This window comes from Eleutherodactylus coqui, chromosome 2 (assembly GCF_035609145.1).
Source record: "Eleutherodactylus coqui strain aEleCoq1 chromosome 2, aEleCoq1.hap1, whole genome shotgun sequence".
Taxonomy (NCBI): domain Eukaryota; kingdom Metazoa; phylum Chordata; class Amphibia; order Anura; family Eleutherodactylidae; genus Eleutherodactylus; species Eleutherodactylus coqui.
Window position 1 is genome coordinate 121040136 of NC_089838.1, and position 22596 is coordinate 121062731.

The 22596-nt window shown below is 44.5% G+C and overlaps 1 protein-coding gene across 8 annotated transcripts; it reads left to right on the forward strand.

Annotated features, from left to right (window-relative positions):
- The first annotated feature begins 3125 nt into the window (after positions 1-3125).
- TMPO (thymopoietin) lies at positions 3126-14568 on the forward strand. Of its 8 annotated transcripts, none has more exons than XM_066591467.1 (11): positions 3133-3516; positions 8721-8847; positions 8962-9111; positions 10193-10290; positions 11627-11734; positions 12008-12127; positions 12234-12323; positions 12469-12579; positions 12801-12866; positions 13188-13279; positions 13678-14568. In XM_066591467.1, the coding sequence occupies exons 1-11, from the start codon at positions 3292-3294 to the stop codon at positions 13964-13966; spliced, it is 1476 nt and encodes a 491-aa protein (XP_066447564.1). In that variant the 5' UTR covers positions 3133-3291; the 3' UTR covers positions 13967-14568. The 8 variants fall into 8 exon arrangements, with proteins under 8 accessions (XP_066447570.1, XP_066447564.1, XP_066447563.1 ...); XM_066591466.1 differs by having other exon boundaries at positions 3135-3516; positions 12433-12579; XM_066591473.1 differs by lacking the exons at positions 13188-13279; positions 13678-14568 and adding an exon at positions 12957-13167 and having other exon boundaries at positions 3126-3516; positions 12433-12579.
- The last annotated feature ends 8028 nt before the right edge of the window (positions 14569-22596 follow it).

The following is a 22596-nucleotide window of genomic DNA, read 5'->3' on the forward strand; positions in this document are numbered from 1 at the left end:
CCATAGGGATGCATTGGACACCCGCTGGTAGTTAAATACCTGCAGATGTCATTTTCCCTTGAGGCGCGGATTGCGTGTGCGGGAAAACACCCGCGACATGCTCCATTTTAGTGCGAGTCTCCCGCGGGGACGGCTCCCACAGGCTTTTATTGAAGCCTATGTCAGCCGTCCGGATCCGCGGCACACCCGCAGCTGAATTTTTTCTCTCCGGCGCGGGAGAGCAGGAGTTAAAAGAAAAAATAGAGTGCATGGTGCATGCGCTGGCCCAATTAAAGAAGATCCGGCCGCGACGGTGGGCAGATCTGCAGCGTCCGGCAGGTAAGTAATTCTTCTTTTTAGGCCTCATGTCCGCGGGAAAGGATGGACCTGCTGTGGGATTTTGCATGAAGAATCCGCGGCGGGCCTGATTTTCCCCGTGGACATGAGGCCTAAAAAATGAATGTAAGAAAAGTAGACATTTTAAAGAGGTTTTCCGGCACTACACTGTTGATGACCTATCCTCTGGATAGGTCATCAATAGTTGATTAGCGGAGGTTTGCCGTACAGGATCCCTCCGATCAGATGATTGAAATGACAGACGCTCGGGTGAGCTGTAATTTCAGTCCACAGCGTCGTACGTCGTATAGCGACTGTGCCCGGTATTGCAGCTCGGTCCATTCACTTGAATGGGATGGAGCTGCTCTTAGGGCCATGTGACTGATGTACATGACATCACAGACCTAAGAAGAGGTCATGACTCTCGGATCTTCAATTAGCTGATCAGTGGGGATGCTGAACGGCGGATTCTGCCAAACAACTATTGATGACATATCCTGAGAATAGGTCATCAATATAACAGTCCCAGAAAACTCCTTTAAAAAGGGATATTACAGTGATTGGTCATTTTTTGCAGTTTTCACCCATCCAACTCCAATACGGAGATAAAAAGAAAAAAAAAAAGTCATCCTTCATCTTAAAAAAAAAACAAAAAAAAAACATCCATGAAAAATACGGCCACATGGATACATATATTTATGTTAGTCTGCAAAACACAGATCAAATACAGAGTTAAAAGACACTCGTCTGAAAGTGGTCCAACTGGCACCTGCATTTTTGGGTACCTTTTCTTTTTTTTTTTTTTTTAATTTCCACATTTTTTTCTGACATTTTCTATTGCTCTTCACGAATGGCCAATAGCAAAAATGCCAGGAAAAAAAATGTCGAAACTACAGCCTCTTGTGTTTGCAAACTATAGCTGTTGACCCAAAAAAAGCACAGAAAGTGAAAAAAGCCACCACAAAAAGACAGTTTGTAGCAACTAACATCTGGCTTTTTTTTTGCTAAAGAAAAGCAACAAAAACACACAATGGCACGTTTCCTAAAAACATGTAAAAGCACCCCAAAACCTCAGATAACTGTCCGTTGCAGATAAGTTTATACTAATACATCTGAAATACTACCCATACTATGGACGTATTAGCTTGCCTTCACATCTGCGGCCAGGATTCTGGAAAGGGGAATCCCTTGGCAGAATGGGCCCGTCTTATGATGGAACCAAACCGCACAGAATGGAACCCAATGACAACGCACGGACAACTTCCATTGAAGTCAATGGTAGCCGGCCGACCCGCGGATTCGGCTGGAAGAGTAGGAGATTTAAAGAAAAAAAAAAAGTGTACTGTGCCATGTGTGCAGGCCGGCATATCCGCAGTACAGAACTTCAGTACGCGGACAGGTACGCAGGGTCGCCGGCAGATTCCGTGTGGGATTCCCCATGCGGGCCGCGGACATGAGGCCTTAAGATACACAAACACAGGACTCCGTCACGACCGCTGCCTTTTGGATTCAGTCTAGCTGCATCCTTGCGTTAGACCAGGCTCACACAAACGTATTATCGTTGGGCAGAGAACGCGGCTAATGGCATCCACGTAAATACATTGCTCTTCATTATTCCGCTCACACTTGCGTATATCTAATGAGTGTTCCAGGTGTAAAAAAAAGATGGCAGCATGTTGTTTTTCACGTATTACGCATGTAAGAGCCCTGTCGCTCTGTATGGGCACTTTCCGAACGCGGTATTTGCGACGTGTTTTTACACATGTTGCTAGATGTCACGAGAAGGAAGTTGTAGGCAGCGACCCCGACCCGGTTGTCCGGGGATACAGGGGGCCATAATAATAAGACCACGCCTAATTTTGATCTAGACCACCTCATTGGTCTGATGCATCGGACATGGCTGCGCAAAAGTGGAGAAAAAAAAAGCCAAGCGGAGAGCGCGGCATCCGCAAGTGAAGACACAGTGAGCAGAACGCTGCTAACAACTCTCACCAACACAGGAGAGCTCAAGAAAATGGCGCCTGTGCGGTCCAGTGAGCGCTAGAAAGGCGCCTCCTAGAGTTAGCCAACTTCTGACATCATTCGGTGCTTGCAGTCATTTTTGACATACACATGCAAAAACGCAGCGACTTCTACATCACGTTGGCGTGAGCCGCCCTATTGTACAGCTGTACGAGGCCCGCGTATATCGCCGCCATCACCAGACCCGCGACACGTAGGTCATGGTTTCCACACAACTTGCTGCCTTCCATCATTTAGGCTAGAACAAGATGCATTTCCCAGTCAGGGTCCACATGAGGCGGCTGCGCACTTGTCTCTACCTCCCGGCGGCACATATCTATATTACTCCCCAAATGCACACCATTCGCAACCTGATTGGTTGTTTGGATTTACTCATTCCCGGTGATTGGTTATTTGGGTTGGCTGATTCCCGGTGATTGGTTATTTCAGTTGCCTGATTCCCGGTGATTGGTTGTTTGGTTTGGCTGGTTCACAGTGATTGGTTATTTAGGTTGGCTTGTGTAGAAGTGGGGAGTAATAGGCTAATATGTCTCCCGGCGTCCCTCTTTATCTCATACATTGCATATGCTTTCGCCTTCCCTATGAGAACGCCCATAAGAACAAGCAGCCGCCTCCCCTCACAGAATCACGACCGCCAGCCCCAAGAGATTAGGACAATCCCGCGGCACCGCCCCCGGCAGTGGGCCTGGCAACACAAAGGCGGCTCAGCCCCTCCATCGCGCTGTGACCCAGGCCGCGCTGTCGAATCTTTTTTTTAAAGGACGCCAACAGCCAATCCGCAGCCGCCTTGCTTTGCCGGCCAGCCAATGAGGGCGCGCGTTATTGTTTGGCATCCCGCTTCTCCGTCGCGCACAGTGCGGCCGTTACAAGCTGTTTCCGTTGCCCTCACTGAGCTGTTGACGGCCTTCTGTCAGGGTGGGGAGTGGCGGTGTGTGCGGGCTGCATGAGCGCACCATGTCGGAGTACCTAGAAGACCCTTCGGTTCTCACCAAAGAGAAGCTGAAGAACGAACTGATAGCGAATAACGTCGTCCTGCCGAGCGGAGAGCAGCGCAAGGATGTCTACGTGCAGCTGTACCGCCAGCACCTCACGGCCCGCAACCGCGCCACCCCGGAGTTCTCCAGCGACGAGGAGAGGGAGTCCACCCCGGTGCGGGGCCGAGGACGGCCGCCGGGACGGGTAAGCAGGCGGGGAGGGGGTATGGCGCTGCACAGAATGAATGAGGCCGCAGGTGCCGCGCTCTGCCTTCATGCATATTACATAGGCGCATGATACCCGAGCGCGGCCGTGAGGTAACGGGTCACACAGCGGACATGATGGATACATTACAGCCTCTGCTGACCCGCGCTGTATTACCACACGGCTCTCCCACTTATCCCGCTGCAGCGCCACCTGCTGGAGAGCTCTGCACGCTTCCCGCCTTTTTTCTTAACTGTGTAGACTGAGATTTGGCATCTGCCGAGTGTGGGCATGCTGTCACTTGTAGTTCCCCACAATGGAAGGGGATGGGGTCCTGCTGTGGTAAAGAGTGGCTGATTCCCAGACTGTGCGCTATGTAGAGGGAGGCTGCAGCATGGAGACTTAGGCCAAGCTGTGTCAGGGATTTTCACGCAACTTTCAGTCGGGGGGGGGGGGGGGGGGGAGGGGAATCATCATATTTAAGCCCATAAATACTCGGTGTATTCTCGGGCCGAAATAAGCTGCATACGCACGGCCATATGCGTAAGGAGCGGCTCGCGCGGGTGTATGCGTAGGCCAGCGATATCGTGCCGCTCATGACAGTATCTCGTGCACGCTGTCATGTGCCGTCTGACTTGTTGGTTTTCTCTTTTAAATTCCCCGTTCTAGCGACTTTGCGTATAAATGGCGAACATACATAATGTAACTGCGTGTGTACAGCATTTATTGCGCACCCATATTGAACAATGGGGCTTGAGCGTGATATGCTGTAAAATAGAACACACTTTTTTTTTTTACACTATATGCAGTAAAAACCGGCCAGTGTGAGCGGGTCTATGAAAATCAATGTACTGTCACTGACTCCATTCACCGCATATGATGCACTCGCAGTACGGGATGAAGTTACGCCGAGCCTGCTCTGTTTCACAGAAATGATATTTTAAAGGGGTTGGTCATTAAAACAAAACTCTGATTCCTGGCAGAGCCCTGCCTGAAATAAGTGTGTAAACTGACTTCTCATGGGGCCCCGGATGCAGCTGGCATCAGCGGTGACTTCCGGGTACATGGGCCGGGCGGAAGCATGTGGCTGCTGTAGCCAATCCGAAGCCAAATGAAGGCTCCATCACAAATCAGACTCAAAATGCCAGAAGAAAAAGCGCTGCATTCAGCACTTCTTCTGGAAAGCGGGTGGAACCCATAGTCAATAGGGTCCATCCAGAGACTGAACTGTCTGGCTGCAGGAATCCCCAATGCAGGTGTGAAACCACCCAAAGACAGTGACCGATAAATGATTGTAACACTGAGTGTTGTGACCCCCCCTTTATTGTCTTTATTAATGTGTAGCTTTGACTGTTTTGGTTATTTGCTTGTGCTGTGTGTTAGTCCCTAATGCCTTCCTCACACAGGCGTTTGCAGAGACACTGCGTTTACTGTGGTTTCAGCAGCGCTGCCATGCATTTTTGGGTGCGTTTTCAGCACAGCTGAAAACGCAACCAAGGATGCTGTGAGGGGGGGAATCAATACTCACCTAGCTGGCGCCATCCAGGTCCCTGCCGCTGTTCCCTCGGAGCGCCCGGCACTTGTCGACAGAGGATCTTTTGCTAGTGATGGTGCTTGAAGACCCCGCCTCCACCAAAAGATTGCTCTTATTGGCTGAATGTCAGTAGGCTCAGCCAATTACAGCCAGCACTGGATGCACCAATCACAGCCATTCATTCAATGGCTGTGATTGGTGGTTCGAGTGCCGGCTCTGATTGGCGGAGCTGGCTCTCCTGAACCAATCGGAGCAATCTCTCACTGGGAGGCGGGGATTTCAATCCCTGTCTATAGCAATAGATGCTTTGTCGGCTTGCCCGGAGCACAGCTGCAGGGACCCCGATGGCGCCAGCTAGGTGAGTATTCCCTTTTTTTTTTTTTTTTATAGTGTAGCTAGCAGTTGCGTCTTGCAATGCCCAAAACGCGGTACCAAGTTGTGCCACGTTTCAGCAGCGCTGAAACTGCTGCCTATTTATTTCATGGGCGACGCTGGGCTGAAAAGGCCAAAGATAGGACATGCATCGCTGTCAAAGCGCAGCGTTTTGACGCTTGTGTGAGCAGCCCCATTGAAATGAATGGAGCGTTGTACAGAGTTTAGCACAGCGCTAAACGCTGCACAAAAATGTCTTAAGGCCACTCTCGCACACATTGCTACTTACAGCATTTAGCACTAAACACTGTAAAATGCCTCTATTGATTTCAATGGGGCTTCAGGTGAGCATTCCAACGCAGTATTTCTTATACTGCCATTTTCAAACTACTCTATTTTAGTGCATTTCAGTGCTTTTAAACGCATCTCATCACTCATTGTAATGACGGAGTACGTTAAATGCTGTAGAACGTGTTAAAACACATTTAAGACGCAACGTTTTAACAAATAACTGCATGGCCATGTGCAATTTTGACCTGTGAAATATGCAGCATTTTCAGTGCGTTTTTGGTGTGTATGCACGCGTCTTATGTTCATGTTGCATCCATATTCACTGCTTTTTACTCTGCCTTAGGCTACGTTCACACAGGCGAGCGCGATATCTGAGAAACTTGGCCCGATATCGCGCTTGCCAACTCATGTTTTTCACGCTGATGCACGGCCTTTCTTATTAAAAATGCTCTGCATAATTTCTGTGAAATTGCGATCCTCAGGTGTATGGTTCACACGTGTCAGAGAATCGCAAGTGTTTCCCACTGATTTCAATGGGAAATGTCACATCACACTCGTATGCACCTCGCTCGGCATACAACTGCCATGCAATGCCTTTATGGGTCTCATTGGAAACAATGGTTGAGGCGTTTTGCGGGAACACCAAAGGATAGAACATGCTACAATTTTTATCCTCCCAGCGTCGTTCTGACAGAAAAGAATATCGCTTATGTGAATGTCCATTCATGTTTGTGCAAGTTGTATACATCTCGCAATGCACAAAAATCGCATTGAAATTCTCAACCGCATCAATGTAGCCTAAGGCCTCCTTCCCATGAACGGATTTCCGCCGCGTAATTCGCGGCATAAATCCGCTGCGTTGCCCGCAGCTATTAGGTTCTATTGAACCTAATAGCTCAGGGCACACAGTACGGAATTCCACCCCGGAATTCCGCTCCGTGAAATCTCCCGTCCTCACCCGCGGCATGCTCTATTTGCCGCGGGTGTACGTGCAGATGGCTTCCATTGCAGTCAATGGAAGCCGTCCGTTCACGCTATCTCCCGCTGTAGCACAGCGGAAGATAGTGTGAAAACTCTTCCCCGCCTACCGCCGCCGCGTCATATGACGCGGTGGGCGGGGAAGCGTCATGCGGGACCCAGAACGACGGATCCACTGGTAAGTATGGGGTCTCTGGGGGGGCGCCGTGACGGGCTTCGCTGCGGAATATTCCGCGGCGGAGCCCGTCACGCTCGTGTGCAGCCGGCCTTAGGCCTAATGCGCACAGCCGGATTGCCGCTGCATCGGAAATCCGTGGCGTTTCACCACAGCTATTAGGTTCTATTGAACCTAATAGGTCAGCGTGAAATTACCCATGGCATGTCCTATTTGCCGTGGGTATACGTGTGGACGGCTTCCATTGTAGTCAATGGAAGCCGCCCGTCATGCTATACTTCCGCTGTACTACAGTGGAAGTATCGCGTGAATACGCACCCCGCCGGCCGCGTTATGCGCAGTACTGCGCATGCGCGCCGGAGCGTCATGCGGGACTTCACGCAGCGGATCCGGAATTAAGTGGGGGGGGGGGGCTCCCTGACGGACTCCACTGCGGTATTCCGCTTGCAGAGCCTGTCACGGCCATGTGCATTAGGCCTTAGACTTTCATGGGCAATATTGGTCCATAAATATTGACTGAAATATGACTTGCTTTTTTTCCCTGCAAACATAAAATACGCCGGTCCGAATAGACTAATTCATTGGGTCAGTATTCAGTCCTTAAAAATATTGACTGAAAACAGACAGAAAAGACAATAGTGTGAAGGAGCTCTTAAAGAGCTATTCCTAGCCTTTATTATAGATGACCTACCCGCAGAATAGGTCTCCAACAGAGAACCGGAGGGGGGGATCCGCCACTTGGGATCTTTGCCAGTCAGCTGATTCTCTAGCCCACTGTCAGTGCAGCAGAGCTAGTCATGGCCGTAAGTGTAATAGATAGCTTCACTCCCTCTGAAATCACATTGTAGTTACGTGTCTGGCCCTGTCACATTGAGGATCAGGTGGTGGGAATCCTGAGCGGCAGACCCCTACCGATCAATTATTGATGACCTAGGATAGATCATCAATAGTAAAAGTCTGGAATACCCATCTAACATTTTACCATCAGTTTTACATGGCACAGACTGTTCATACTACTTGTCACATCACCTGGTGGACAGGGCCGTCAGCATCCACCTGAGGCTGCAGTGAGCACTGTCCTCAAACTAGGATCTCCTATAAAATACCCCAGGAGAATCTAATTCTATAGAGGTGAATGTTAGCATCTCTGTGTTCCTGGAGGGTCTTTATGGACGTCGCAGGCTGCTTTAGCCAATCTTATTTGAGTACTGAGGTCTTGATTGGCTGGAGCATTCTGTGATATCCCGTATCTTTATATATTGGGAAGTACAAAGTAAAAAAATAAAATTCAGACAGTGCCTTTGAAGAAGTAGAGAAAAGTTTTGGTGGATTTGGCTATAATGCTAGTGTTATGTGATTGGTAAGCGTGTAATATCCTTTCTCTTGCAGTGTATGGCTAGAGGCAACATCTCCGTGACACAGGGCAGTAAAAAAAAGTGCTTTTTTTTTTTTTTTTTTTTTTTTTTAAAGCAACTACATTGAAATGCAGCAAAAACTCATGGGGTTATGCCAATGCAGTTTTTACCGCAACTCAACTACCCCTTTTGATCATTGTCCTAAAGGAATATTTTTTGTGTTTTGTGCCGTGTCCATCAGTCTTGTCTGTGGATTGCATCTTTATATCATTGCCAAGGCTGCCTGCACATGACAGTGCCAGCAGCGGATTCTGGCTCTGACTGCGGCCGGCTACCCTGCATACCTGTATTTTCTCTTTTCGTGCACTGCGGGTGGTCGCGGCGAGCCGCCATTGGAAATGCACAGTACAGATATATTTTTTTTTTTCCAAATGTTTATTTTACATATTAACATGATTGTCATCACACTAATTTCTAAATCTGTTTTTTTTTCTGTTAGAAAGCAACAAAGAAGACAGATAAACCAACTGTAGAAGGAAAGAACGATCAAGACATAACTTCCCTCAGTAATGAAGCTCTCAAGGAGGAACTGCTAAAATATGGAGTGAAACCAGGTCCTATTTTAGGTATGTCGTGAGTAAAGTGCTGCAGTGTCACTGATTTTTTTTCTTTTTTTGCTATGCGACAAAAGCTTGCACATTACAATGTTTTTTTTGTTTTTTTTTTTCCCTGATTAACAGGCAGTACAAGGAAAGTTTATGAGCAAAGGCTTTTAAAGTTGAAGGAGCAGCAAGATGTTGTGTCTACTGCACCTCCTGTAGCCGACTTGCCAACTACAGATAACAAACAAAATGGAAATACAGATTCTGCACAGTACAGTGACAATGACGGTAATGTTTGCTTCAGAGCCTAACCTGTGTTAAACCTATTCTGTCTTAGTATAAATCTGGTGTTCAGTTGTTAGCCACAAGAAACCTAATTTGTCTAAGGCCCAATGTCCACGTGCGGACTTAAATTATAAAATCCGCAGCTCCAAAAGCCCTTAGTGATGCATTAGCATCCGCAGGGCAAATAAATGCATGCGGATGTGATTTAAAATTTTTTTACCATTTCCCTGTCATCCTCACTTCCTGGTTTACCATGTCAATGAATGGAGGGTAGATTGCTCGAGCACACTGTCGCTCCATTCAGTGTCAGTGGGACTGCCGGGCATAGCAAAGTACAGCACTCGACTATCTTTGGAAGTCTCATTAACACTAAATGGAGTCACGGTGCACTTACACAATCTGCTCTCCATTGATGTAAGGGGACGGGGAAATAGGACCTACCATTCTCAGGATCGTGGGGGTTCCAGTAGTCGGACCCCACTGATCTATCACTTTCCAGTGGGTGAAAATTTGAAATTTCGTACACTAACTGTAATGCCCCTTTAAATTTTGTGGCAGGGAGTCTCTTATAAAAGGAGGAAAAGAAGCTGGGGGTTTCACACCACAAACATTTATAACATAGACTACTGACATGCTTTTGAAACCACCACCACGGTAGGGGTTTCAAAAGCATGTCAGTAGTCTGTTATAAATGTTTGTGGATTTTGTGTCTATCATTTACACTGTAGAGGAGGCTGCACTAGCAGTTTCCATGATACTATGTGAGAGATGGCAAACAGTTGAAAGAGCTGTACAGAAAAAAAAAATTATATATTATTTATATATAATATATATATATATTTTTTCCGGACAACTCCCTATGTAAAATTGCATGCACTTTGTTGCACTTATGGACTGATTTATAAAATGAAGCAGTTGAAATAATGTTGTACTGGTTTGTATAATTTTTTACCTGAACTTCTATTCAGAAGCAATTTCTATAACTGGCTATTTTTGTTTTAATTTAGTGTTTAATTTTAAACGTTAAGTTGACCGTATTGTAAACCTTTTGTATTCAACACTTGATATTATGCCTCCTATATAGAGCCCAGGGCAGACTTGACGTTTGAGCCTAGAGAGCCATTGAGGAGCAAACCAAAACCTCAAGTAACATCTCGGTCCAAAAGGCTGGAGCAAAATGAGGTGCGTGTGCAAGGGGGTTATTCAGAGAATAGCTCTGAAATTGTGTTTATGTAGTATTGCAGACAGTGCCTTGGTTTTGTAGTGATCTTACTGTTTTTAGGCCTCATTCACACGTCAGTATTTGCAGGCCAAAACAAGGAATAGTTTGGAAAAGGAAAAAGTATAATGGGAAGATTTGCATCTCTTCTGTATTTTAGACCCACTTCTACTTTTGACTTGAAAATACTAACCAGAATACTGCCATGTGAAAGTGGCCTAACATGGGAGAACGCGTTTCAATTCTAAACGAATTTTGTTCACATCATTCTCCCATTCTTGTACTAAGATGTGAGCACTATAAGAAATAAATGGCATACTTCACTTAAAGCCTTGTTCCTGTTTGGATCTTTTTTGATACAAATGATTTGACCCATTTTAAAAACTGCACCCATCAATGCCTTAAAATGGCATTTATTAGGCTGCCTGCCCACGAGCGATAGTGATGGCGTGATCCGCGGCGATAAATCGCCTGCGGATTACGCTATTGAAGGCTTTCTATAGGCTAACTATGACATCCAGCCTGACATCCACGAGCGGAAAATCATAGCGATTTCTCGTGGCATGCTGCGATTTGGCGCGATTCTCTGCGGTAAGCCTGTTTATTAGATAGACTCATCATGGAGACCTGTCAATGAATGCTCCTCCCCTTGCGGCAGATTAGTGCTAGTGAGAAGTGGAAGTCTTCATTATATTTCGCATATCTTTTTGAATCTACTTCTGGCTTTGACTCAAAAGAACTACATGAAAAACTGCCACAAAAACCTGTATATCTGAAAACGGCTTTAAAGTGAATGTACTGTATGTTGGAAACCCTTCTGGTACCTAACTTGCTTCATAACATGAAGAGTAACAGGCATCAGTACTTCGAGACAGCTACTTTCCTTTGACACAGCACAGACTGTGCACTGTATATAATGTGAATGGAAATTGGAGAAGCTGTAGTGTATACTCTTGGCATTCAATATAATGGCTGCTGTCTATGCAGTGTGTGAGAAACACATTCTACAATAGGTGAATGCATCTCTAGACTGGTGTTGAAAAGGAATAGTGCGGTGCCTAATGCCACACTGTTTGTATTAGCCTTACCATTTAGCCTGATGGGTACAAAAAGTGTTGCATTGGGCTCTGCAGCCCCAATCTCTTCCCACTCCAGTCTAGAGAAGCATTCGCCTGTCCTAGGATGACTTTTTCACATGCTGCACAGATGGTGGGTGGTAGCTATTTTGTTGACTTCTGGACAACACCTTTAAGTACTTACATGATTTTTTACTTCTGACTTTTTTTTTTTTTAATGTAGATAGCTGAAGATGCTGAAGTTTTTTCAGAATTAAATGTCAAACGAAGTAACAGGCTGCCTCCGAAAGATTTTCTGCCTGAGATTGAGGAATTATCCATTAATCTAACTGTAAAGATATTATATGCTGTAACTACTACTCTTAAAATATTGGCACTTTGCACATGCGTTTTTATTCATCTGGGTTACGGGCTACTCTTCACTATCCTCTCTATTTCACTGACTGGCTGTTTCCAAATTTGGGGATTTGGTGGTAAATCTCACCACACGGTATAAGTGTTTTGTGTTTTTTTTTTTTTTTTTTGTGTTTTTTTTTTCTCCTGGAAGTAGGTAGTTTTTACTTAAGGAAAACTGCTCACTTAAATATATTTAACACTTGATCAGAACCTTTCGGAGGATGTCGTCTCTGAGCCTCCTAAGATGTCAGAGTCTGAAAAAGGCGGTCGGCTGCAGGCTGTTTCTAAAGAGGCAACAAAAGTAGCAAGAAGAACACCAAGGAAGAGGGTGACTGCATAGTTAATTTGTTTGCCTCCATGATTTGGGGATGGGTTTCAGTATATTTCAATGCTTAGATTTTTTTTTTTCTTGCCTTTTCCTTCAAATAAAATAGGTGGTAGCTGCAGAAACTTTTGATGATGCAGATAACTATGAGGCTGCGCCTATACCCGAAACGGTATTGCCTTCAAGCAACCAGAATCTAGTATGTGTACCGTGCTTCCTATAAAGTCTTAGTGCTAATATTTTCATTTGCTTATTGACTTTTGATTTGTATTTAATTTTTTTCTTGTTTCCATCCCTGATCTATATAGGCTAATTCAGGATTCTCTCAATTTGAATCCCGTCAGGTTGATTATCAGGTGATTGAAAATTTCAAGCATACAAACGCTTTGCGATCAGTCAGTGAGTTCTCAGATTTGTCAAGGAGGACCCCAAAGAAACAGCTGATCAGTGAAAAAGTAAATACCATGAAGTGAATAGTAACTTGTTTTCTTAAAATACTGACTCTTCAGTTTCACAGTTCACAATATTGAAATGTAACCGTTGTATTAAACTAACTGTAAAAAAATAATATATATTTAAATTTTTTTTTTCTTTAACACTGGTGTTCATGAGCTTTGTGTTAATGCAGTATTACACTTGCTGCCACAAACTGATGAAGGTTCTTTCTTTTAATAAGGTCATTGATGTTCAAAATGTTGGTCATGCAGATCCAAGTGATCTTCTGAACACAGCATTGATTGAGGTGACAACTTGATACCTTTTCAGATTTTGTTTCTTTTAAATATGACCTCATTGGGGTGCCAGGTTAAAATGGTATTATTCACATTTGAAGGATATTGGAGACATCAGTGAACGTCGTCTGGAGACTCCAACCAAGACAAGACAGTTGAAAATAACAAAGTTTGTTACTCCCATTAAAAAACAGGGAAGACCGTTACTTTATCACACGTGGTGATAATTTTGCTATAGTCACATACTTAAGTGGGTTTCCTGGGAACTGCATTCCATGTTTTTGCTGTCTGATGTATGTATGGTTTAAGGTTTTTTTTTCTCTTTATTTTAGATCATAGATAAAACATCCATGGAAGAAAAGCGAGAAGGAGATATTCTGAAGGAAATGTTTCCATATGAAGTTTTAACGCCTACAGGAATAAGGTTTTTATAATTCTCCCTCTTGGTGTTTTTGCAATAATTTTGTTTTTAAAAGAGTTTTCTCAGAACTTCAAATTGCTTCACAAACATTCTGCCCTTCCTGGTTGCTACTGATTAGGATGTCTGACTGCTGCACCAATCGCTGGCCACAGCGTTGAACTTCTTTAGCCAATGATATGACCTGTGATTGCTGCAGCCAAAGACTGGTTAGAGTTACTGCTGTGGCCAGTGATTGCTTGCAGCAGTCCCACATCCTAGTCGGCAGCAACCAGGAAGGACAGAGTGGTTGTGAAGCAATTTGAATTTGCAGGAAAACCCCTTTAAAGTCTGTTTTTGTTTTTAAGCATATGAGTACAATCCCAACACTGACACTTTGTCTCAATGTACTTCTTTCCTCATAGTGCAAGTTGTCGTAGGCCAATCAAGGGAGCTGCAGGTCGACCTTTTAATGTCAAAGATTACAAACTGGAGGAAAGTTATTCTTCCAAATATATCTCCAAGTACCAACCAGTAATGGAAGAGAAGACCACTAAGGGGAAAAGTGGATGGTCCATTCCCATTTGGATAAAGCTTCTTTTTTTTCTCAGTTTGGCTGTGCTTGCATTCTTGGTTTACCAGGCTATGGAACCCAATGAAGGGAACCCTTTTGCAAAATGGCTCCAGGGCAACCCAAATTTAAGCAAAGAGTAAAGCTGACTTTCAATAACTCAGTATATTTTCAACAGTCCTAAATACAAAAACTACCATTTGTCAGGAACCTGCGAATAATGTGACTACACCTCAAACCAATCTGTACATTAATAAATATGGTACATATGGACATCTGCAATTTATTTACTGTGGACAGCTAGAAGGACTGTGCCATAATGAGTAATGTTATTTTTATTAGATCAAGCTTTTGTAGTATTTCCTATATTTTTAACAGGAATACTTTAGTTACAGTAAATACTTAATTGACCGAAGAAATCATAAGGTGATGTGAGGTTATTTTCTTGAATTCACTTCACAACAGTTCATGCTTCTAGATAGCTTTGTGTGAAATACTAGCAGTCCGCTAACGTATTGTAAAATCATGAAGGGGGAGTGTTATAGCTATGTAGTCTAGCCTGTTACAATTACGCTGATAAAAAAAACTGCAATATTTTTTATAATGTTGTGCATTCTGTGTTTCAAATTAATTCTTTAAGTATTCCTGCCGCAGAAAAGTTTATCTACTGTATATCGCACTTGCCAATTTATTTGACATATGATCTATCAAACATCATGCAATTAAAATAAAACCTTCTTAGCTATGTACTGTTGGAGTATAATACGCAAGAGAAATTCTCAGCAAATCACCAGGAAAAAATATTTTCAGAGAATATTTTGCTTGTAGAAATATCATGTTTGCTGTTTTTAAAACCATCTTTTCAGTTACTGTGAATGTTGTCACTAACCAATTGATGAATATTATGTCAATCTTTCATACATAAAAAGCAAAACCTTGTGGCATTTTCCCCTTCCTTATACAAATCAGCCAAGTTCTATCCAATTGTGTAATGTTATGTATCCGGGAAGACCGCATGAATTCTTCTGAACATGGTTTTTATAGCTTTAGGATGCCTGCACACGGTAGAGCTGGATTCCGAATTCGGGAGCCTTCAGCGGAATCCGACCCTGACAGCAGTGGCGTCCACGTACCTGTATTTTCGCTTCTTCGTCTGTACTGCGGATGTTCCCGATGTTTCGCAGTGGGAGGTGCGCAGTACAGATTTTTCCCTGCGCCGTTGTATGGCAATGATGCAGAACCCACAACCTGTCCGCAATGTTAATTGCAGACGGGCCACAGGTCGGACAGATTCCGTTGACTTCAATGGAAGACGTCCTTGCGGAATCTGTGCAAAAAATGGCGCATGCTGCGATTATTTATCTCCCCCCCCCCCCCCCCCCCCCCACCCCCCCCATTGATTTCCACAAGTGTGCAAGAAAAAGTGTTTTTCCATAGCATGCTATGGACGGTGTTTGCAGCGGACTCTGCAGCAAAAATCCGTTCATGTGCAGGCGGCCTTGCAATCATGTCATAAATAACAAGGAGCCATGTATTGTATTTAGTTTTCAAGTATATTTCGTTAACTGATCAATCAAAAAAAAATTTAAGACTTTAGAGCAGATTTTGGTACTTTCTTTAGAGCAGATTTTGGTACTTTCTTTAGGCCGTTGTATTCTTACTTCATGCATTTTTTTTACTTTATGTAAAAAATTGAAAGCACAATGGTTTCCTACAAATATGTTAACACTTCTAATTGTACAAAGCTCTGCTCCTTTTAAACTGTAAGTTACAGAATGCGCCCAGAAAAACTACCATGATATTAAGATGATAAAAGGTCACCTTACTCTTGTGGGTATAATCAACTATCCAGATGAGGTTAATTCAGTTTTGCTTTTGAAGGCAATGCTATGTCATACAAAGAGCTATTAAAGATTTTTCTTACACCATCAGGGGGAAAACATCCTGCAGTCTTTCAGTTTTCATCCTAGACACTTGCCCATACAGTCGGTTAACCTCCTAATCTTTGGATGATCACTCCTGGAATGTTTACAAGGATGGGTAACACCTTTTATTATAAAGCTGTAGTCAGATACCATATAATTTATCATTGATATTTGGTGATACTGGTATTTGTAACTTACCTTCTCCCCTTCCTGCACTTTGACCTTTTGCCCAGGTCGAGTAAGGGCTTATTTACATAGAAGATATGGCTAACTTATCAGATATGGCTTTTCCCTATTGTGTGGAAAACACATCTGGAACTCATTAGGCTAAATAGCCCTTTAAATCAGGACGTGTTCATATGCCGTGTGCAAATGAACCTGCCCTGTGGGCGCAAAAGTTTTAGTAAAATCCATCGAATAGTAGAGTTGGAAAGGACCTCCAGGGTCATCTGGTCAAACCCCCTTCTCGGTGCAGGATCACTCAATCATCCCAGACATATATTTGTCCAGCCTTTCTTTGAACACTTCCATTGAAGGAGAACTCGCCACCTCCTGTAGTAAACTGTTCCACTCGTTGATCACCCTCACGGTCAGAAGGTTTTTTTTTCTAATATCTAATTTGTGTCTCCTCTTTCAGTTTCATCCCATTGCTTCTAGTCTTTCCTTGTACAAATGGGAATAGGGCTGATCCCTCTGCACTGTGACAGCCCTTCAGCTATTTGTAGACAGCTATTAAGTCTCCTCAGCCTTCTTTTTTGCAAGCTAAACATTCCCAGATCCTTTAACCGTTCTTCATAGGACATGATTTGCAGACCGCTCACCATCTTGGTAACTCTTATCTGAACTTGCTCCAGTTTGTATGGCTTGTTTTTTGTTTTGTTTTTTTTTTTAAAGTGGGATGCCCAGAGCTGGATACAGTATGCCAGATGAGGTCTGACTAAGGAAGAGTAGAGGGGTATAATTACCTCACGTGATCTAGACTCTATGCTTCTCTTAATACATCTCAGAATTGTTTGCCTTTTTGTCTGCTGCATCACATTGTTGACTCATGTTTAGTCTATGATCTATTAGTATACCCAAGTCTTTTTCACATATGCTACTGCTTAAGCCCAATTCCTCCTAGTCTCTATATGTAATTTTTTTTTTCTTACCCAGATGTAGGACTCTGCATTTCTTCTTTCTTAAATACCATTCTGTTAGTTGCCGCCCACTGTTTAAGCTATTCTAGATCTTTTTGAATACTCTCTCTTCCCTAGTGTTTGCTATCCCTCCTAGATTTGTGTTGTTGGCAAATTTGATCAGTTTCCCATCAATTCCCTCCTCCCAGATCATTTAAAAAAATGTTGACCAACACTGGGCCTAGGACAGAGCCTTGTGGTACCCACTTGATACATTCTTCCACCTGCGTGTGCAGCCCTTTATGACCACTCTTTGAGTACGATTACTCAGCCAGTTGTAAATCCACATAACAGCTGCCTTGTCAATCCCATATTTGGTCATTTCACCGATAGGAGAGCAAAAAAAGACTTGTTCACGGTGCAAATATGTTGCGCTGAGTTGTGTGCAATTGCATATATGCCAGTGTGAAGGAGCCCTAAATCTTGGTCCACAGTAGTGTATTTAGAGTAGTGTGCCATCCATGAAATTCCATACATTGCATATGGCCCCATTGTAGCCTCTACAAATGGACATTTTTTTGACACGTACCCATGATGAAAAGGGTACACGGCATGTTCTATTCCTGTCTGCTTCATAGATGAGAAATAGGATGCAGCAGTGTATGTTAATGTGTTGTCTGATGTAATTTACAGTTGCGGCTTGTGTACACCTAGCTTAATGCACACAAAGTTCACAGAGAAGTCTAATCAATTTCCAGATTACAGGTTTTATGTGTCTGTTTGGCTCCTGTAAAGTAAATCTTCAAACTGCTGATCAGAACATCAGCAAAGGCAAAACGGCTACCAACATAAACCGCAAATGCAAAATAGAAAAGAAAAAAATTGCTCACTACCACGGGATTGAATCAGTCCTCACGTTAATAAGAAGGGGCAGGGAACCCGCAGGTCACAGGAAAAGCAGGACTTCTAGTACTCTTATAAAAGACACACCGCTTTTATTGCATCTTCTAAAAAGCAATGCAGCTGGAAGTGGAGGATAAGGGGTATGTTTACAGGTAGTGGAAATGCTGGGGAATTTCCGCAGTAACTTTGGCAGCGTTTCTGCATTCAAAATAGTCAAGCAGCTACGTACCTGCAGCTGATACAGCACTTCTCTCACCTTCCAAAGTCTTTGCACTGTTAGCGGTAACGGCTGCCCTATAATAAGCACACTGCTGCTGGTCAGGTGATGCGGAAGTGGTATCAACTGCTCACCAGCGCTGTGCTCATTATAGGCCACTGCAGAGTGCTAACACCGCGAAGACTTCCGAAATGAGAGCCATACCTTCTGAAATTGGCTGTGCAGATTATTTTGAGCCAAAAGCTGCACAATTGGTGCAGATTTTGGTGAAGCATTTCTGCTACGTGTAAACATCCCCGAACACTGGAATACTTACATGTTTCAAGCATTAAAATTCTCACTTTTAGTCGGCTATGTCCAAGAACCAGGAGTATATGGTTTGAAACATGTCATTGGTCCTGTTTTTATTTTTCGCTTCTCACTGTGTTGATAAGATGCAATAAATGCAGCTTTTTATTTATGAGAGTGCTGGAAATCCTGCTTTTTCTGTGACAAAGAATATACTCCTCAAAAAATAAATAAGCATTAGGAGTGGTTGGAATGAAATGTTTGTGTGATTGTGATGCTGATTTAAGTGATTATCAGAGAAAAAGGATCACTTATTGTGGAATGCTGAACACCTAAAGAGAGACTCTAGTACCCTGTTGTACCGCCTCTAGCTTGGATACAAGATGTGATACGGGCGGCGTGGAGGCTCTAGTACCCTGTTAAACCGCCTCTAGCTTGGATACAAGATGTGATATGGGCAGGCATGCAGGCTCTAGTACCCTGTTGTACCTCGTCTAGCTTGGATACAAGATGTAATACGGGTGGGCATGAAGACTCTAGTACCCTGTTGTAGTGCCTCTAGCTTGGATACAAGATGTAATACGGGTGGGCATGAAGACTCTAGTACCCTGTTGTACCACTTCTAGCTTCGATACAAGATGTGATACAGGCAGGCATAGAGGCTCTAGTACCTTGTTGTACCACTTCTAGCTTGTATACTAGATGTAATACAGGCCGGCATGGAGGCTCTAGTACCCTGATGTACCTCCTCTAGCTTGGATACAAGATGTGATACGGGCAGGCATGGAGGCTCTAGTACCCTGTTGTACCGCCTCTAGCTTGGATACTAGATGTAATACAGGCAGGCATGGAGGCTCTAGTACCCTGTTGTACCTCCTCTAGCTTGGATACAAGATGTGATACGGGCGGGGATAAAGGCTCTAGTACCCTGTTGTACCACTTCTAGCTTGGATACAAGATGTGATATGGTTGGGGATAGAGGCTCTAGTACCCTGTTGTACCACTTCTAGCTTGGATACAAGATGTGATATGGTTGGGGATAGAGGCTCTAGTACCCTGTTGTAACACTTCTAGCTTGGATACAAGATGTGATACAGGCAGGCTTGGAGGCTCTAGTATGCTGCTGTACTGCCTCTAGCTGTGATACAAGTGGGCATGGAGGCTCTGGTACCGTGTTGTACCTCCTCTAGCTTGCATACAAGATGTGATATGGTTGGGGATGGAGGCTCTAGTACCCTGTTGTAACACTTCTAGCTTAGATACAAGATGTGATACAGGCAGGCATGGAGGCTCTAGTACCCTGTTGTACCACTTCTAGCTTGTATACTAGATGTAATACAGGCCGGCATGGAGGCTCTAGTACCCTGTTGTACCACTTCTAGCTTGTATACTAGATGTAATACAGGCCGGCATGGAGGCTCTAGTACCCTGTTGTACCACTTCTAGCTTGAATACAAGATGTGATACGGTTAGGGATAGAGGCTCTAGTACCCTGTTGTACCACTTCTAGCTTGGATACAAGATGTAATACAGGCAGGCATGGAGGCTCTAGTATGCTGTTGTACTGCCTCTAGCTTGGATACAAGATGTGATACGGGTGGGCATGGAAGCTCTAGTACCCTGTTGTACCTCCTCTAGCTTGGATACAAGATGTGATACGGTTGAGGATAAAGACTCTAGTTCCCGGTTGTACCACTTCTAGCTTGGATACAGGATGTGATACAGGCAGGCATGGAGGCTCTAGTATGCTGTTGTACTGCCTCTAGCTTGGATACAAGATGTGATACGGGTGGGCATGGAGGCTCTAGTACCCTGTTGTACCACTTTTGGATACAAGATATGATACGGGCAGGCATGGAGGTTCTAGTATGCTATTGGGCTGCCTCTAGCTTGGATACAAGATGTGATACAGGTGGGCATGGAGGCTTTAGTGTGCTATTAGGCTGCCTCTACCTTGGAGACACAATGTGATACAAGTGGGCATGGAGGCTTTAGTGTGCTATTAGGCTGCCTCTAGCTTGGATACAAGATGTAATACGGGCAGACATGGAGGCTCTAGTACCCTGTTGTACCTCTTCTAGCTTGGATACAAGATGTGATACAGTTGGGGATAGAGGCTCTAGTACCCTGTTGTACCAGTTCTAGCTTGGATACAAGATGTAATACAGGCAGACATGGAGGCTCTAGTACCCTGTTGTACCTCCTCTAGCTTGGATACAAGATGTGATACGGTTGTGGATAAAGGCTCTAGTAACCTGTTGTACCACTTCTAGCTTGGATACAAGATGTGATACAGGCAGGCATGGAGGCTCTAGTACCCTGATGTACCTCCTCTAGCTTGGATACAAAATGTGATACGGTTGGGGATAGAGGCTCTAGTACCCTGTTGTACCACTTCTTGCTTGGATACAAGATGTGATACAGGCAGGCATGGAGGATCTAGTATGCTGCTGTACTGCCTCTAGCTTGGATACAAGATGTGATAAGGGTGGGCATGGAGGCTCTAGTACCCTGTTGTACCACTTTTGGATACAAGATATGATACGGGCAGGCATGGAGGTTCTAGTATGCTATTGGGCTGCCTCTAGCTTGGATACAAGATGTGATACAGGTGGGCATGGAGGCTTTAGTGTGCTATTAGGCTGCCTCTACCTTGGAGACACGATGTGATACAGGTGGGCATGGAGGCTCTAGTACCCTGTTGGGCTGCCTCAAGCTTGGATACAAGATGTGATACGGGCGGGGATAAAGGCTCTAGTACCCTGTTGTACCACTTCTAGCTTGGATACAAGATGTGATATGGTTGGGGATAGAGGCTCTAGTACCCTGTTGTAACACTTCTAGCTTGGATACAAGATGTGATACAGACAGGCTTGGAGGCTCTAGTATGCTGCTGTACTGCCTCTAGCTGTGATACAAGTGGGCATGGAGGCTCTGGTACCGTGTTGTACCTCCTCTAGCTTGCATACAAGATGTGATATGGTTGGGGATAGAGGCTCTAGTACCCTGTTGTAACACTTCTAGCTTAGATACAAGATGTGATACAGGCAGGCATGGAGGCTCTAGTACCCTGTTGTACCACTTCTAGCTTGTATACTAGATGTAATACAGGCCGGCATGGAGGCTCTAGTACCCTGTTGTACCACTTCTAGCTTGAATACAAGATGTGATACAGTTGGGGATAGAGGCTCTAGTACCGTGTTGTACCACTTCTAGCTTGGATACAAAATGTGATAGGGTTGGGGATAGAGGCTCTAGTACCCTGTTGTACCACTTCTTGCTTGGATACAAGATGTGATACAGGCAGGCATGGAGGATCTAGTATGCTGCTGTACTGCCTCTAGCTTGGATACAAGATGTGATAAGGGTGGGCATGGAGGCTCTAGTACCCTGTTGTACCACTTTTGGATACAAGATATGATACGGGCAGGCATGGAGGTTCTAGTATGCTATTGGGCTGCCTCTAGCTTGGATACAAGATGTGATACAGGTGGGCATGGAGGCTTTAGTGTGCTATTAGGCTGCCTCTACCTTGGAGACACGATGTGATACAGGTGGGCATGGAGGCTCTAGTATGCTATTAGGCTGCCTCTAGCTTGGATATAAGATGTGATAGAGGTGGGCATGGGGGCTCTAGTACCCTGTTGGGCTGCCTCAAGCTAGGATACAAGATGTGATACGGGCGGACATGGAGGCATACAGATTCTGTATGGTATCCCGAGTCCTATCGATTGACATTTGCTGTAACTGAGTCTCAAAAATGTGCAAACTTGTAGGCTGTCAAAGGTGACGTCTCAGATGCTCCCATACATGTACTATTGGTGATAAGTCTGGCGATCGGGCAACCATGGAAGTGTGACAATGTTGTGGAGACATTCTTGTGACACCCTTGTGTGTGCGGCCGAGTATTATCCTGGTGGAAAATTCCTCTTGGAAGCCGCCATGAGAGGAACACATGTGGCTGCAGGATGTCTCTCAGACCACTACTAGGAGGTGATTATCACAGCAGCAGTAGGGGCAGTGTGCCACTCCACAAAAAAGGTAGGATTGAGGTGCTCACCCTTAGGTTTTTAGACGAACACGGCAGTCAACCGTGCCCAAACTAAACTTGGATTCATCACTGAAGACAACCCGGTTCTACTCTATAGCAGTGTAGTCGTTCATGACACCACTGCAAACGGAGGTGACGGTGGGTGGGTCTCAAAGGCAGTACATTTAATCAGCACCATGAGACCAAATGTCCTTCAGCCAAGTGCCTGGAAATGGTTCCAACAGACACGAAGCTGTAATGATGGTGCCACCTGTCTCTGGATTGTAGAAGA